This window comes from Archocentrus centrarchus, chromosome 19 (assembly GCF_007364275.1).
Source record: "Archocentrus centrarchus isolate MPI-CPG fArcCen1 chromosome 19, fArcCen1, whole genome shotgun sequence".
Classification (NCBI taxonomy): domain Eukaryota; kingdom Metazoa; phylum Chordata; class Actinopteri; order Cichliformes; family Cichlidae; genus Archocentrus; species Archocentrus centrarchus.
Window position 1 is genome coordinate 12,528,663 of NC_044364.1, and position 18,313 is coordinate 12,546,975.

An 18,313-nucleotide genomic window follows, 5' to 3' on the forward strand; every position below is an offset into this window, starting at 1 on the left:
TCACTGAGCTCCTGAACAGTCTCACAGCATTGGATGGACTGAAAGATAATCTCCTAGAGGTGTTCTATTGGATTTAGTTCAGGCAAGCATGGGAGCCAGCCAATGGTATTGTCACAAGCCGGCCCTCAGCCAGTGACATAGAGGAGAGGCAAAACCGGTTGTATTGCCAAATATTATTTTATTTACCACAAAAGAGGAACAAACCAAGAGCCGGAGGAGTTGTTCCTAGGAGGGAGCAGAAAAAGATTGTTAGCCCAGGCCTGCTTAAGCCATATGCTAGGCCCAACACAGGTGTAACCCAATCAACCTAACAACCCACTCTACCACTGAACCTCTGCAGGAGAAAACCCTGCAGAGTATACAAAAAGGGAGGGGTTCTAAAAACCAAAGTGTCAGTCAATCTTCTGACCAGTAACCAACAAACTCAGCCCCAGCCTTCAACAGGTCTGTAAAAAGTTTTTACAGTACCCTCGATAATACCTAGTACCCTTTCAAAAGATCAAATTTATTTATATATTTTAGCTAAGCCTACTTTGAAAGACACAGTTTTGTAGCGTTCCTAAAGCCAGAAGTTTCTATCAAGTAGTTTAGATCAGAGACCTTACGCACCACTGTAAAGGGAACTGCTGTATTTTGCCTGAAATGGTGACATAGCAAAAGTGCAAGGATATGATCTCCAGGACTGAATTGGCAATCCACAGCCTGCCTCTCATAAATCTCCTCCATCTTTTCCTGTGAGCTGTCTGTGAGCTGTCAGTACTCTCTCTAGCCAACTCACAAACCTGAAGCCATTTATATGGTCAACAAGGTTTTGTGGAAGCTCTTCTGGCAAATACCCATTTTTCAAGACTGAAAGAGGGCCACGTACTTTGCGTCCAAACACCAGGTCATTTGGACTGAAATTTGTGCTTTCCTGGACACCTTCCCGAGCAGCCAGCAACAGTCAGGGTAACCCTTACTCCCAGTGTCCTGATAACTCAGCGCAATAGGCACGCAACAAGGATTTTAGTGTCTGGTGGAATCTTTCCAATGCCCCCTGGCTCTGAGCATGGAACACAGTAGGCATATGATGTTTGATGTGCAACTGTTTAAGCACCTGGGAAAACAGACAAGAAGCATAGCTGGAACCTTGATCAGATTAAATAGTCTTTGGAATACCAAATATGGAAATGAACTGAGTTAAAGCCCTTACCATTGCCTTGGTCTTGATAGTATGCAGGGGATAGGAAATTTTTTTTAAGCCAATAAATAGAAAATGTTTAATAAATGAATGTCCATTTCAACAAGCCAGTGTGCATGTTCACCACAAAGTTATATTAACTTTTTAAAATTTATATACATTTTTCAAATTAATATTTCTAATCTATTATATATTATTAATATGCATCTGAGTGTACACTTTCTTTTATTAATTTTTTGCTGTCATGAAGAATAAAATAAGTTATTCCGTTACAAAGAGCAATAAACATGTAATAAATACAGATAGTAAAAACATTTCTTTAATTTCATTTTCAGTTGCCATCAAATTATTGTAATTAAAACAAAACAAAAACATCCTTTACAAATACAGGACAGCTGTGTTCATACAAATCAACAGTTGCATAAATACACCAGCCTTTCAAGAGTTTCTTAATACAGACACACAGAAAAAATCAAAAAGGAAATAGACAATGCTAGGACTACAAAGGTATAGTATGGTCATTTATCATTTACATAATTCATATGTATATGCATGTGTATGTTTTGTACAAGATTTCTGTGTATGTGTTTATGATTGTGTGCCATCTAAATGATTGTCCCTGCCTCATCTTGGGCCGAGCTTTAAGGAAGCTTTAGAAGATGAAAGGTTCCTCCTGCCGTGATGGGGCTTCACTTTCAGGTTTTGTTTTGGTGCTGGTTTCAAGTAAAAATGGAGCTGTCGGGGAAGAGATGGAATAAAAGGTATGAGTTAGTTTATTTAAAAAGACACAAGGACACAGAAACAATGACCACAAGTTTGATGAGGGGTAACTGGCATATTCCTGTCTTTTACAAATGCATAATGTATGTCCTAACCATGCAAGCAGAAACAAACCTGTATGGCCTCAGCTGGTCCCACTGTGACAGTGCTGGTTGAAGGGAGGTAACCGGGTGCAGAGGCTGTTACAGTGTAAGTGCCTGGCAACAGAAGTCTGAAGTAGTCGCCATCCACTCCTGGAGGAGCACAGTACAGTACTTTAGTAAATATAAAAATTATGTACACTATATTTACTCACCAGCAACTTCATTAGGTACACTTCTTCAACTGCTCGTTAATGCAAATATCTAGTTGGCTAATCACATGGCAGCAAATTAATGCACTTAGGTGTGCAGACATGGTCAAAATGACGTGCTGAAGTTCAAACCGAGCATCGGAATGAGAAAGAAAGCTGACTTTAAACATGACTGGTCTGAGTTTTTCAGAAACTGCTCATCTGTTGGGACAAATCTGAAGCAACTGTGTGATGCTATGATTTCAATATGGACCAAAACATCAGAAGAATGTTTCCAGCACCTTGTTGAATCTGTGCCATGAAGAATTGAGGCAGTGCCTAAAGCAAAAAGGAGGTCTAACCCAGAGCTAGCAAGGTGTACCTAACAAAGCCAGTGAGTGTACATACCCTCTGTTATTGATGTCAGTATATATGGTAGTAATTTATTTAAAGATGCATTTCCACCACTGACCAGTAGAGGATGACTCTGTTCCATTTCATCTGTGCATGATTTCCATACCACACCATTAGCGACACTCGCTTATCCTTTTAGTGTGAGGGTTAAATGCACTTTTTAAAATTTTTAATAGAATACTAAAGCCTGCATCTTTTCCAAGAGTTGCAAAACCCTGTTTCATTTCCAAAAAGTCATATTTTTTTATGGAACTGAGACTCAAAGGCAGCTTCTGGCTGGTCAAGGCGTTTGATTCATGCTGAAGTTATTGTTACTGCCTGCCATTAGTCATGCAGTATGTGGCCTTGTCTTTCTTTGGAATGATAGACTGATAATGGATGCTATCCAACGCTATTCTTCTAATTCACTGGCTAAGACACTGGAAGATCAGTCCCTACAAATCTAACGCGCATGCCTATCCAGTTTTGGAGTCAAGGATAAAAGCATAGCAACCAAATATGTACTGAAAACCCCTGTTACCTGCGGTCACGTCATGGCTGATGCCAGCTACTGAGATCTCTGCGTTGCCGATAGGGTTGTTGTTCTCATCGTACACCATGCCTTTTATCCCATGATGCACCTGAGAAAGAAGAAACGTGTACATACTTTAAATATTCTCGAATATTCAAGAAAATACTGTATGTGATAATAAATATGAGTGACTACACAGCTGTGTATGTCAAACGTACAATAAGAATCATAAGCTCCATTTCTAAACTATTTCTTAACCTTCCTTAGGCTCAGTGGTCTTCAATAGCCAAACAAAAAGCAGAACAGGATCTCCAGGCCCAGTTTGGTTTGTTTAATTTGTGCTTTGCAAAAATGTATGCAGTTGGGAGCCCACCCTTACAGAAACATTGTTAGTGGCAAAGCTTCACTTTTTAAATCTCAAAGGAATAAAGGACATTTTGTCCTCAAACCACAGCCTCTTTTTCACCCTTGAAGCAAGATAAAAGTCAGATTACTTATATTACACAGAATTTCACACCGTTCATTTTTTGGTCACTTTATCCAGGAGGCGCCTGCCAATATTCACAAGGCACCGGGGTAGCAGACTCATGATTCTTGGCCGTTGGGTTTTTATGTATAATGGTATAACTGTGTATGTGTGGTGGATTAAGCTGCAACTTGTGCATGCATTCTGACCTGTTCTAGATACGAAACCAGTGCTTCCCGGTTGCCCAGCCATTCTCTGGGCAGTGCTGATGCTGGAGGAAACTTATCGCAGCTCAGCTCCAGAGTGATCTCGAAGCAGTTGGTGTACAAGTAGTTGAAGTCCTGCATGCCTGAAACACAGATAAATATTTTAGAAGGAAAATAAATGTATTCATGTGGCTCTTCAATTTAGATTTCTAGGTCTTTGCAACAGGACGCATTATTTATATTTATAGTTTCAAAGTGTTTTTTCACCACAGTTTGCCTCTTGAGGGAGCTGTTCAAAATTTTAAGGAGTATAAGTTGCTTAAAAAAAAATCTTCTATTTTTGACTTTACAATATGGTCCCACTTTTCATCAAAAACTAATGTACAGTATATGGGGCCAGTACTGGGAAGGAAGGTTCGAATGTAACCTCAAAGACCCTGACATAACACTTGGAGCAAAAAGACTCGGTAAAATAAACATTGCACGCTGCTGCTAAATGAGAATGTGGGTGTTCTTCAGTCAACTCAAAAGCTTGCATGAGTCAACTGAAAAGCTCACCAGATTCACGCTCCTGAGAAGAATCCAGATCAGGACTCATGCATCAAAGAAATGGGTGTTGTTATTGTTGCAGTTATGGATTAACTGAGCTGAAACCGAGTACATGCCCAGAGAGCTGGATGAACTTGGTATTTTTTAGCTTCCAGGAATTCATTACTGTAAGTAGTCATTAAAAAAGTGGCGTACAAGTCTTCCAGCCTTGAAGCCAACCAAGAGAGGGTGAGGAGTTTCACTTTCGTGCGAGCGCCTGAGGTTGTGTAACTCCTGGGAGAATATCTGCCAGCATGGAGGAGGATATTTGATGAATGCATGTTTTCAGCCATAACATGAAATTTCAAAAAATTCAAAACTCTTAATCAGTTGTAAATGGGACAGATGGTGGATTTGCATTTCAGTGCACAAAGAGTTAGGGGATTTTACAAAAATGACTGTGGTGGAGAGGCCAGCTGAACCATATGATTCACCTCCTCCTCGCTAAAAGGCAAGATACTCCCTAGCTTAGTTAAAATTTAAAGGACCCTTGACTTAAAAAAAAAAAAAGGAAAAAAAAGAATTGTCGCGACTGTCTCTAAGGTTGCCTTGTGTACTTTAACTCATTTATATGGTGCTGTGCAAAATTCTTGAAGCACTCCACTCATTTCTTTATATTTTGCTAGGAATATGGGAAATAAGGTGCAGCAATTTAATGAAACATGGAAATACAATATTTCAGGAAAAACAGAGTTTGTACAATTGTAATGAGCTTGAAAGTCAATATTTAGTTTAACCATCTTTATCCTTCCACACAGTCTGAACTCTTTGAGGCAGCTTTTGTGTCATTTGTTTAAGTAGTCTTCAGGAATAGCTCTCCAGGCTTTTTTGAAGGACATTCAAAGCTCCCTTTTGTTCTGTTCTCTGTCAAGATGATCCCACACTGCTACAAAAATGTTGAGGTCCGGCCTCTGGGGAGGCCATGCTGTATTGTCTGTTTTCTATCCAGGTATGCTTTTGCTGCAACAGCAGTGTGATTGGGATCACTGTCATGCTGAAAAATGAAGTCATTTCCAATCAGAAACTTTCCAGATGGTACTGTATGGTGGATCAAAATCTGATGGTACTTTTCTATGTTCGTAATTCCATCAGTTTTAACAATATCCTCATCACCACTGGTTGAAATGTGGCAACAAACAATGGCAGAGCCTCCACCATGTTTTACCGTTCTACAGATTGCTGTAAACACTCACTGTTGGACCGAAAACTTTCAAATTTGGATTCATCACTCCAAGACCTGTTGCTACTGATTTTCAGTCCAGTTCTTGTAAATTTGCCATAAATTCTTAAGCTAAATACCTCATTTGGCATAAGAGACCATTTGTGATTAGGCTTCAGTGAACAGTAGATTGATCAGCTGAAGGGCCCGATGCATCTCTCAGGTCTTATTTTTCATGTTTCTGAATGACGTGACTTTCAGATACAGTTCATCTGCTGTAGGCAGCTTTTTAGCCTGCACATCTTTGCATTATTCTCAGTCAGCTTTATGAGTTACTCACCTGGAATGGCTTTCAGTTAACAGCTGTGCCTTGTCAAGGGTTAATTTCTTTCCCTCTTAATGTGTTTGAGACCATCAGTTGTGTTGTGAAGAGGTAGAGTTGGTATACAGTGAATAGTACTATTTGAGTAATGTTCTTATCCATATTATGGCAAGAATTACTCAACTAGAAAAACAATAGTCCATCATTACTTTAAAAAATGAAGGTCAGTCAATCTGAAAAATTTCAATAACTTTGAAAGTATCCTCAAGTGCAGTCGCGAAGACCATCAAACGTTATGAAACTAAACTGGCTCTCATCACGACTGCCCCAGGACAGGAGGACCTCTGTTCCACAGGATAACAGTACCCAACTAAATGCTTCACAGAGTTAAAGTAGCACGCACATCTCAGCATCAACTGTTCAGAGAAGACTGCATGAATCTGGACTTTATGGCTGAATTGCTGCAAAGAAGCCACTTTTAAGGAAGAACAACAAGAGCAAGAGAATGGCTTGGGCAAAGGAACACAAAGAATGGACATTACACCAGTGGAAATCTGTCCTTTGGTCTGATGAGTCCAAATTTAAGGTTTTTTGGCTCCAAACACCATGTCTTTGTAAGACACAGGAAAAGTGAGTGGATGGTTCTTAGATGCGTAGTTCCCACCATGAAGTGTGGAGGAGGAGGTGTGATGGTATGGGGTGTTTTGCTGATGACACTGTTGGCGATTTATTCAAAATCCAAACACTTAACCAGCATGGCTACCACAGCATTCTGCAGTGACATGTTTGTGCTTAGTGGGACCATCATTTGTTTTTCAACAGGACAATGACTCCAAACACACCTCCAGGCTGTGTGAGAGCTATTTGACCAAGAAAGAGGGTCATGGAGTGTTGCATCAGGTGACCTGGCCTACACAGTCACCTGATCTAAACCCAACTGGTTGGACCGCAGAGTGCAGGCAAAGCAGCCAACAAGTGTTCAGCACCTCTGGGAACTCCTTCAAGACTGTTGGAAAACCATTTCAGGTGATGACCTCATGAAGCTGACTGAGAGAATGCCAAGAGCGTGCAAAGCTGCAATCAAAGCAAAAGGTGCCTACTTTGAAGAATCTAAAATCTAAAACATATTTTGGTCTGTTGAACACTTTTAAGTTTACTGATTCCTTATGTATTCCTTCATAGTCTGGATGACTTCAGTATTAATTTAAAATATAGGGGAAAAAAATATATAAAAACATCGAATGAGGTGTGTCCAAACTTTTGACTGGTGCTGTATAATTTAAAGTAGTTTTTTGATCGGTTTTCTGCTATATGTAGACACGACACTGGTTAATCTGCTGAGTTAGGTGGGTTTTTTTTTTTAATGCTTGAATGACTCATAAAATGACTCATGACTCCGTGTTAAGTGGTTTAACACACAAACAAAAAACATTCTTCTGAAAATGGTCAAGTACAAGGACTAAACTAAAAATGAGTTTAAAAGCAGCCAATGTTCAAAGAAAAACTTTGTAACATCTTCAGAAAGCCTGGATGACTATTGGTCAAAACCATTTTTTTTTAAAAAATCCAAGATTGTCTGGTTCCTTGGAAGCCAAATATAAAGAAATGAGAGGTGGCTCGAGACTTATGCACAGTACCGTGTGTTGTAAACTGTCTTCTGATGGTGGTTAACCCACTAAAGTGGTGCCTTTTATAAATTTTAGCAACTAAGCTGAAAGTTTACCCGCAGAGCAGCCAACAGTGTGCAGGGGGCGAAGAGGTTTAAAACAAGCACAAACGCAGTGTGTGACGACACTGGGAAACCATGCCTTGCAAGCCAGTCAGTACTTTTCATTCACGCTGAAGGTAATGACAGCAAGAAGCCATCATTCAGATGACCTTGGCTTTCTTTAGAATAAGAATTACAACAATTGTCCTCCAGCACATGGAAATGTTGCATGTAAGCAAGGAACAATGTGTTTTGTACATAGGATCATGAACTGAGCCCCACAGTGCAGGAAATTTTCCGAGCTAATTTTTATTTAAACAGGTAGTTTTGCTATTATCTGCCTATGCTTTTTAAAGTCCATCACGGCATCTGTGGGGGTGCTATACTTTACTTTTAAGTGGATGTTTATATTGTGAGTTTGTGAATGCCAGTCTGAGAAACAATTTAGAGATTACTCCAACTGAGTTTCTTGTGCTTTTGCGATATATTTCTGTTGCTTTTTCTTCTGCTAAGGAGAAGTTTTGTTTACCTTTGGACAAAGAGTACCAGCTGGCCCCATTGGTGATCCCCTCATCAAAGTAGTCACCACAGTTCCAGCCCTTATGCATCCAGCTGTGAGCGTACGAGTATGTCCTCGCCAACTGTCATTACACACAAATGCACACGGGGCCAGTCGTCCACATGTTTTCATACACACACAGCAGCCAATATCAGATGCGCATAACATCTGGGAAGATTTTTTCAATCTGTTGCACACCTTTTTGAAGATCTTGTCATCAGGAGTGGCTGAATAGGTGGTCCTCCCTCGAATGCGGGCGTCCCTCGACTTGTCGAAGGGGTAATTGGCCACCACAGCTCCTCCGTGAAGATTCGCTGACAGGATGAAGTTGTAGTTTTGCATCCATTTTATCACAGCCAAAGTCTCTGGTTCAACCTGTGGAGGAAGCAAAGTGAGAAATGACTTTTAGATTTAATGTACTTGCAGGACCATGTGCATACATCTTTTTATTATATAGGAATTCTTTCCCGTTTCCCAAATGACACAATTTTATGCCAACCTGAGAACCTGTCAAACTGGCTGTAAATCGTCAAATAACTTATGATGCAGTGATACACGCAGTCTTTATGTCACCTGAGATATTTCCCAAACAACATGACTGGGCTGACATCTGGTTTTCTTTTCACCCGAAGCCACTGGCTTCTCTGAATGGCTGCTTATATGGACAAATCCTGGTTTCCTCTGCTTCGCCATATGCACATATTTTCTCTGTGACTTTCTTTTTGACTTGGTTAATCATTAGGCAATAATAGTTAGAGTTTGAAAAATCTTCTACTTTGCTTGAAGCACACATCTTTCCTCGTTCTCCACTCCTTTCATCTAGCTCCTTGCCCTAAATGAATCAGGCTTGCTTGGCTTTATGGTTGAAGAATGCCAACCATTTCAGTTTTTGATCAGTTCAATGAGATTAAAACAATATTTACAAGAATAAGCTTCACCTGAGAAAAATAAAATTCATAATGGAAACACAGCAGTTACTTCTACATATAATCTATGATATGCAAACAGTTTTAAAGGTTTCTGAGACTGTCTCCTCACTAATTAATTCATCAAATTTTGCACAAACAGGATCAGCCTCAACCCGATGGCATCCCCATTGCATTGCTGCAGACCTTGAAATTCCACTTGGGGCTGCCATTTATTTTCTCTGTCAGTGTTAACTCTCCTCACACTCTCGAAGCCATTTATCATGTTTGGAGACAAGGCATAATACCTCTCCTTGAATATGGTATGTAGGACAATAAACACAGTCTGGCTCTGTTCAAGAATAATCAGGCTGATCAGAGCCCGGTGACCTTGAACAGAGAAGCTGTAACCAAGAAGTCTGGCTCCCGTTTTGAATGTCCGCAGGAATTTATTATCTGTAGGTCTTTATATATACACACCGGTGCATCCTTTGAAGTAAGAGCTGTCTCTGTGGTGTAGGGTTACACATGAAGGACACACATGACCATATCTCAGTGCTACAGATCTCAACTAACCACAGAGGTTACAACATTCTGAATCACTTAAAGGGTCGATGACAGTTTGAAGTTAGTTTTCACACTGGGTGAGGGATGTCCTCTGGAGGATGTCAGTGGATAGTTTTGCAAAAGAAGCCTTGTTTTATGGTGGGCTCTTCTGAGGCTCTGTAAATAAGGTATTTCTAAGAAGAAGAAGAAAAAAGGAAAACTTAATACAACGTACTGCTGCTTAGTGCTCAGTCTTAAATTACCATGTCTTATGGAACAGCCTCCATTTTTTTTCGTTGCACTCCACTGAAGAAAGTGTCATCACTTGACTAACTTAGTTACGGTAATTGGCAAGATGAAACCCTCATCATGCTCCTTTGAGATTTTACCTCCTTCTGTCCTGTTTGGGACTCTCACCACTATTGGTCCTTCATTGTTATCAATCATAAACAGTTCACTGAGTCAAGGTCATGTTCCACATTATTTTAAACATGCTGAAGTAACTCCCCTATTAAAGAAGCCTAACCTTGATACTAGCTATATTGGCAACTATCAACCTATTTCTAAACTGCCATTCTTTAGTAAATTACTAGAGAAAATTGTAGATAGTCAATTTAGATCTTTACTATCCAATTTACAGATTCTCGATCCTTTTCAGTCTGGCTTTCGAAAGCAGTACTCCACTGAGTCTGCTCTGTTGAAAGTTAATAATGATGTTTTAATGGCTTCTGATGCAGGGAATTATTCTGTCATCATTTTACTTGATCTCAGTGCAGCCTTTGATACCATTGATCATAACATTTTGCTTAACAGGCTTAAGGTTTTGGCTGGTATCTCTGGCTCAGCACTAGACTGGTTTTCCTCTTATTTGTCTGATAGGACATTCTCTGTTAGGACCAGCAAATTCACTTCCACCATTGCCTCCCTAAATTGTGGGGTCCCACAGGGTTCAGTCCTGGGTCCATTATTATTTTCATTTTATATGCTCCCTTTAGCTGGCATCATTCAGTCTTTTAAGGTGATTTCTTACCATTTATATGCTGATGATATTCAGCTGTATATGTCTTTTAAGCCCCAGCAGCTGGATAGGTTGTCCACCCTAGTCCAGTGTTTAACCCGGATCAGTGAGTGGCTCTCCAATAATTACCTTGTTTTAAATGCCAATAAGACTGAGACTATGATTATAGCTCCTCCTGAGCTATATATAAAAGTCAGTCAGACACTTGCCTCTTTTTGTCCTACCGCTAAGTCCAGCATCCGTAATCTTGGAGTAATATTTGATTCCTCTTTGAGCTTTGACTCACATGTAAAAGCTCTGTCTCGTTCCTGCTTCTTTCATTTAAGAAACATCTCTAAGTTACGACATATGGTCTCCAAGTCTGATCTGGAAAAAATTATTCATGTATTTGTGTCTTCGCGTTTAGATTATTGCAATGCCCTGTTTACTGGCTTGGACAAATCATCTCTTTCACATCTCCAAGCAATACAAAACGCTGCAGCCAGATTATTAACAAATTCTAGTAAGCAAGCTCACGTTACTCCGATTTTACGTTCCTTACATTGGCTCCCAATCGATTTTCAATTTAAAATTCTCGTTTTCACATACAGAGCATTAAATGGCCAGGCTCCAGATTATCCGAGCTTCTCATGAAATATACTGCTTCTCGCTGTCTTCGTTCGCAGGCTCAGAATTTGTTAGTTGTTCCCCGCACACGACTAAAGACTAGGGGGGACAGAGCCTTTCAGTCAGTGGCACCAAGGCTGTGGAACAGTCTACCCCTACATCTACGCTCAGCTGACTCTGTGGATTCTTTTAAAAAGCAGTTAAAAACTTTCCTTTTTAAAAAGGCCTTCTATTGAGAAATTTTAATGAATTTTAGTTTTAGCTATTATGGTGTTTAATTATTTTTAGCTTTACATTATTGGTTTTTAGATATTATAGTGTTTATTTACTGTCTGTTTTTGTGTGTTTTTCTGCATGTACAGCGCTTTGTGACTAGTGTCTGTGAAAAGCGCTAAATAAATAAAATTTACTTACTTACTCACTTACTAAAAGCAGCATTGTCTAGCCTGCGGGGATTGAGGCTTCATGTGAGAATATAATGCTGACCAGCATAAATGAAGTAGCTGTAACAGAAGCACAGATCCTCTTTTGTGTCTCTGCATCAGGAGACAGTCAAATGTACAGACTCTCTGACTCTCGGTGTACTCTGGAAATTGAGTTTAAAAAAAACACACACAATTTTCCACCCTCGCTTGGGAACAAAAGCAACATAGTGGCAGGAAAAGAAGACGAAAACAAAAATGAGACCACCTCTGTATAATGACTTACAGTACCTTGTCAAAACTGCTTAAAACAATGAAAAGGGTTCTGTCTAGAGAATAGAAATCAATCACTGATCCCTGACATGACATTCTTAAAGGATATTTACTCCTCATAGATTGAAGGCAAGCACACTGCATGCTATGTCAGTAGCAACTTGGCACTGACAGGGCAACAACCCCCTAAAGCAGGGATGTCAAACTCATTTTCCATCATGGGCCACATAAAGCTCACTTTGATCTTAAGTGGGCCGGACCAATGAAACTTCCATTTCTGTCAGGATGAAGAAGTTTAACTATACATTTAATCGCTGAAATATTTTAACATAAGAAAAAGCAGTGCAATTTCAACCGTTTGTCTCAGTTTTTCTACATGATAAATAAATGCTGCTGTATTAAATCAAAGAGATCGGTCAGTGCATGTGTAAAAGATAGTGAAAAAAACAGGAACTTTTCTGTCATTTTTCTCGTGGACTTGTCCTATGAATGCTGAAATACCCCCCGCATCTCCTCCACACATGCCTTAAGTTGGTGAAACTGGTTTCTTTCTGTAACCAACTGTTAGAAGGAGAGTTTAGGTGCACGTTTAAGGTACTTCCACATACGCTACGTCCATCTTTTATAGACACCCTATGTGCAAATCTAGCCAAAAGTCTTTTAATGTGGATGGTTAGAAATATAATCAACTTTGGGTTCATACTGCACTTTTCAAAACATTAAGCTATCCAGCAGTTATAATAAAATTGACTGTCTTCAAGCAAGAGGGACCACTGGGCAGAAAACTATCAACAGCAGCGCCTCTGAAAATGAGAGCGCAGATGAGATACACCTCAAGACTCTGACCTTAATAGTTAAAATGTACTTTTTGGCAGTTTGACAGCACACACTCTCATATTACCCTCCTCTGTTCATTTTACACTTCAGCGATCTAAAATAAGTACACAGTGAACTACAAAGGCCATTCAGTCACCCAGACTGAAGCCAGGTCTCTCCCACAGCCAATCTGAGCTATGCCGCTTACTCTAAAATTGTGAGCCACAATTTCCTTAGTGTCATTCCTCAGTGTCATAAGTGTGCTAGGTTTCTCTAGTGTCTATTATATGTAGAGCACATCTGTGCTTTTATGATGCAAACATGGCAAAGTACGGATGGTTTTGTGTAAAATCGCAGCTAGGTGAAGAGTCAGCCAGTGCCTCGAGGCAACAGTTACACTCTGACGCTGCAGAGTAGGTAACTTCTCATGATGGTGATGAAAAGGCAAAAATGTTCAGCTGAGCCTGAAAGTCCTAAAAGGCTGGACATGAAGCTAATCAGATGTTATGACCTGCGGAATGGGACAGCATGAGATGAGGTCACTTCTTTTTGAGGGATTTTCTGAGCCCCAGCATCTTAAGAAATACACAAACTAATAAGACTTATCAACAAGACTGTCTCTAAAATCATGGTTGCATCCAAGAGATATTTTTAGCATTGCTTTTGTTCCATTGTGTTATCTGAGTTAGGCTGCCAATTTCCCCACCTGTTTCATATTGCAGACGTTGATCCAAATGAAGGCAAGCACGGTGCATTAATGCTAAGATGTATAGCATGCTATACGTATGATAAGCAAACACACCCTTCCAAACAAGTCTAGGCTGAACAGGCAGACAGAAAAATTCACAAAATGAAACAGGCAAGCTACCAAGGAGTGTACTGAGTCTACCCACTGTGGACCAAGGCACAGCTGGTACTGGAATCTCATCCAGTGCCAGATTTCATGAATTTGTTTATGTCAACAAAGTTAAAGCCCAGATAACTCAACTATGCTACAGCTGCTCATTATTCAACTTCACTTACATGCTCACACAAGCATGATAAACACACTCATCCATCCTCCTTGCATACTTGCATACACATGGACACTTTTAAATGCACATATCCCCCAAACATTTGCCGTGTATCCAGCAGCACTGACCTGATGCTCCCAGTTGTCCGGCAGGGGCAGGTGGTGGTTTCGTCCTTTGGTTTTCTCATAGTAGTACATGAATGCATTCAGGTCCGGAAAGTCACGGTTTAGATCAATTTCTCTGGCGTTCCCTCGACCCACTAGATAGCCATTGAACTCCGGACCCTGTTCATCCACAAGCAAAAAACAAACAGCATATTTTTAAACTGTTGAGAAACCTTGGTTTTTCCCACCAGAATGATTAAATGATCAGATTTTGGCTTCTGACGTTAAGGTTTTCTGAGGTCAAGATATGAACTCAAATTGCTTGGAAGCAGTAAAGGAAAACTGTATTTATTATTCCCAGCCATCAGAGACTATCTATAGAGCAACATCAGTGAAGTATTTTTCCCAAAACCTCAAATGGATTTATAAGATCATGCAATAAATCCAAGATACTGAGTGGGCTAATAGTTTGATAGATAGTCTCAGCGGTGAAGTCAGTGATGTCCACAAGTGAGCACTTTAAGACAAAAGCTTAACTGCCAACTACTGTTGGATCTGTATGATGTCATGGACAAATCCAAATATTAACATTATATGCCTGGCTGTGCTGTGAGCACAGCAGCCCCTCCCAGCTGCTGTTTAGACCTTCTGTTTGCAAGGGACAGGCAATCAGAAAAAAGTTGACTCAAAGGGAACAGACCTGAAACAGCTTCTTTTTTTTTTTTTTCAGTAAACTAAGACAGTTAGCATGGCAAACAATATTCCAGCTAAACATCAAATTAGTTAGCACTGTCATTGCGAGCATGTTAGCATGTTAACACTTCAGTTTAGTTCAAAGGTCTGTTTTGCTTAAGTACAGCCTCACAGAGCCACCAGTAACTGTAGACCTGTTTAATTTTATGAGTGCCTTTAAATTTTCTTTTTTTGTTTAAATCTTTGGATGCGACCTTTAATCTTGGATGTCACTATATGTTTTTTTTGTTTTTTTTTTAATTTATCAAGAAAAGCAAAGGTATAATACAGTCAGCTCTTTCTTGATTGATTTGATGTTCCGGTTTTTCACTGCAGGGCTTTCCAATCAGACAGCTGAAAGAACTGACTGAGCTGTGTGTTGAACTCTATAGCTTACAGTTTCTGGTGTGAATATGCTTTTCCTATCTTATTATTTCCCCAAAAGCTAAATCATCAGGAAAAAAAAACAGCACTAAGTCATCGAGGATGCTTTAAAATGAAACTGCCTTGCCATTTTCGAACAGATGCTGTTGCACCCAAACATCTGCTGGTGCAACTAATTACAGCACAGTATGTATGTCTGAGTGGCAAAGAGAGGGACTGTCATGTGAAGCTAGTCACTTCAGGACATATCATTAGCCAGAAAGAGATTGCGTGCACGTGTGTGTGTTTGCGTTGGAGCGGTCTGCATGTGTATCAGTTGTTTCACGGCCCATAATTACCCCTGACAGAAAGTTAGGGGCTTTTTTGGGGAGCTGATAGACGGGATTATTACAGACACTAGCAAACAGTTGAGAAAAAGGGTCTGCTAGTGTTTGACTCTTAGTTGCTTGTCTTAAACACACATACATGTTTATTTTAAATCCAAAAAAGATATTTTTGCATGTATTTTATCAGATGGAGCAAGCTGTATGTTGAGTGTGGCTGTGATTTAACTCACAGGTGTTTAATTTCACTCGGGGACCTCAACATTTCTAATATGTCTGCTGGCAAGAACACAATTAAGGAAAAATGTACATTTTTTTCCCTCTTTGCACAAGAGACGGCTGCTTAAGAAAACCAGCCAAAGACGTCCCTAAGGGAGATTTTCCCTGGTTTTGTTTTGGCAAGTCGAAGCCTGAAGCTCACATTACCTGTCTGGCAGCCACCTCATAGCCATCGGGGTTCATGGAAGGCAGGATATGGATGCGCGTGTCATGGATCAGCCTCACGATCCGCTGGTTTCTGGCTTGATACTCCTCGCACAAGAACTGGGAGAACTTAATGAGAAGCTCACGCCCAAGCACCTCGTTGCCGTGCATGTTGCCGACGTACTTGAACTCGGGCTCCACTGGGGAGAGAGTGGAGAAGCAGAGGCGGCATGAAGTTACAAAAAGCCACACAGAGCTGTCAAGTATCACACCTAAAATGGACTACCTGAGGAAGCACAAGCACAATTGCGTGATCACCATACCGACAACTACTGACTATAAATACTGGGCACACATTTTGTTTTTTAATGCTTTTTTTTTTTAATTTGCTTTTATTTAATGCAGCGGAAATTTCTTGATAGAATGATCTGACCGAAGTAAGCTCTGCGAATTCTGCTGATTGAATTATCTGGATACGGTTATCTGGCATAGTTATGTGCATTTGCCACTTACTGGTTGAGCCACCAATCCAACAGCCTTACTCTCTGCGTAGGGTTTCTTCCTCCTGATGACCCTTTTATTAATCACTGCTGCAGTGTTGAGAGAACCACCCCCCACCCTCAAGCACTGCAGCTAGAAGACAGCACTATGGCTTGACATTGGATAGAAATTGATACTAAATTTTATACTAAAACCATCATATATAATTTTGGATTTGTTTGCATCTAGTTTGTTCCGAAGAACAAGTGCATGTTGGTTTTTTCATCAGTGAGGTACTGAGAGATTGAGTGGATACTTCCGTCCCTTTAACTAATTGCTTCACTCACCCAAATAGCATGCTGGGCATTGCAACTCCCCTCCTTTTCTCTAACACAGGGCCAACTGCCCATGAGTTCACAAAAAAGTGCTGGCCCCAGCATGTAGCTTAAAAAAAAATCCACACACACTCACTCAGCAGTATGTGAAGCACATGAACTTCCCTGCAGAGTGCAGGAGGGTTGACCCAGACTACACCTCAGGTCACTCCCCTTCATGAAGTGTTCAGTTCCTGTTTTTCACCCTCGGTCACCTTGCAACAGAACAGGCGTACATCCTTCAATTCTACTGAAGGAAGCTTCTGAGTATGCAAACAGAAGAAAGAAAAAAAAAAAAAAAAAGCAGGCTCGGCTGCAGCCAAAAAAGCATTCCCTGCAGTTGTCAAGCTTTTTTTCAAATGCAAGAATGGAAAATTCTTCCACAGCATTTCCTTGATATGCCATTTTTGGCCCATTTCCAATCCAAACATTGGCTATAATTAGGTGGTAGCATTCAGTTTGCAACTGATTTTCAAAAGAAATACCTGAACAGCTGATTGAGTTGCTTTTGTAAGAGTGTATTCAGGGTTAAAGCTTTGTTGACTCAAAGTGAATCTCTTTGTCATCTGCAAAAGAGTTTTGAGTAACACCCCACATTTTGTCAGTGGTCGGATGGCAAAAATTGAAATGAATCACAGATGTAGACTCAATCCTTTCACTTTAGCCTTTTCTTTTTCACTTTGAATTTTCCTTAGCTTACAGTCAGTGATGTTTATCAGAGAAGCCAGCTCTGGATCATTTCACCTTTTCCTCTTCACGATTAAGTCACGCAGTGATTCAGCCTCATAAAGCCAAAATCGAAAGCTTGAGACAAAACCAGAGCCCCCAACAGACTGCTCTGTCTCCTGCCAGCTATATTCTTGTTGCAGGCAGCAAGAAGTGCAAGACAGATGAGCAGCCAGTGGTACAGCTTATGCATTGGAAATCTATAATAGATTAATACCCATTTGCTTTACCTTTGGACGTGTTTATGAGCTTTATTAATAAGTTGGAATTCATTTATTGCGCTGTTACACTAACTCCATCCATCCATCTATTTTCTTCCGCTGATCTAATTCCATAATGAAAGCATTGTCTGTCATGTCATTGGGCTGTCAAACAGTGAATCAGGTGTTACTCACATGCCTCGTGGATCCCCGGGTTATCACTGAACTCCAGGACATAGAGGTGGCGACCCTCCACGCTGTGCCCGATGCTGTAAATGCGCGTGATGTAGGGGCATTCGCTCTGCACTGCAAAAAGAGCTCGTACCATGTCCTCGTATCGGTGATGCTGGAAGTCTGAGCCCGACACCAGGAGCCCCATCAGCCCCAGCGGGAGAGCACAGAGCCAGGGAAGAGTCCAGCCTTTCTGCATGGTCCCTTAGCCCAGGTTGTGCAGCACAGGAGAGGCTGGTGAAGAGGCTGCCGAGAACTATGCAAACCACTCAGTGTTTCAGATGTATTCTCCTTCACACACCACACATACTGCTTACTCCCTGCTTGCTCTTTTTCTCTCTTGTCCCCCTTCTTTCTCCAGCTCTCCCTCTGCCTCCTCCCACATACAGTCCTCACAGTGAAGAGCAAGTAAGGACAGCCCCCTGCTCCTTCTTTGTCTCACTCTCCTCCTCCAACAGCTGCTTCTCTCCCTCTCTCTTTCCCTTTGGGTCCTTGTCAAGTACATGCTACTTGCTTTATTAGGGGCTTCAAATGCTTCTGCTTCAAGTAGTTTGCCCCACAGCCCCCTGGGCT

General features: G+C 40.7%; 1 protein-coding gene across 1 annotated transcript; it reads right to left on the reverse strand.

The window, feature by feature from the left end:
• Nucleotides 1-1,388: 1,388 nt before the first annotated feature.
• cpn1 (carboxypeptidase N, polypeptide 1) lies at nucleotides 1,389-18,124 on the reverse strand. The gene is made up of 9 exons (XM_030755005.1): nucleotides 17,705-18,124; nucleotides 15,733-15,929; nucleotides 13,892-14,047; nucleotides 8,363-8,539; nucleotides 8,135-8,246; nucleotides 3,832-3,971; nucleotides 3,166-3,265; nucleotides 2,075-2,193; nucleotides 1,389-1,915 (listed from the first exon to the last, which is right to left on the reverse strand). The coding sequence occupies exons 1-9, from the start codon at nucleotides 17,937-17,939 to the stop codon at nucleotides 1,805-1,807; spliced, it is 1,347 nt and encodes a 448-aa protein (XP_030610865.1). The 5' UTR covers nucleotides 17,940-18,124; the 3' UTR covers nucleotides 1,389-1,804.
• Between the last annotated feature and the right edge of the window lie 189 nt (nucleotides 18,125-18,313).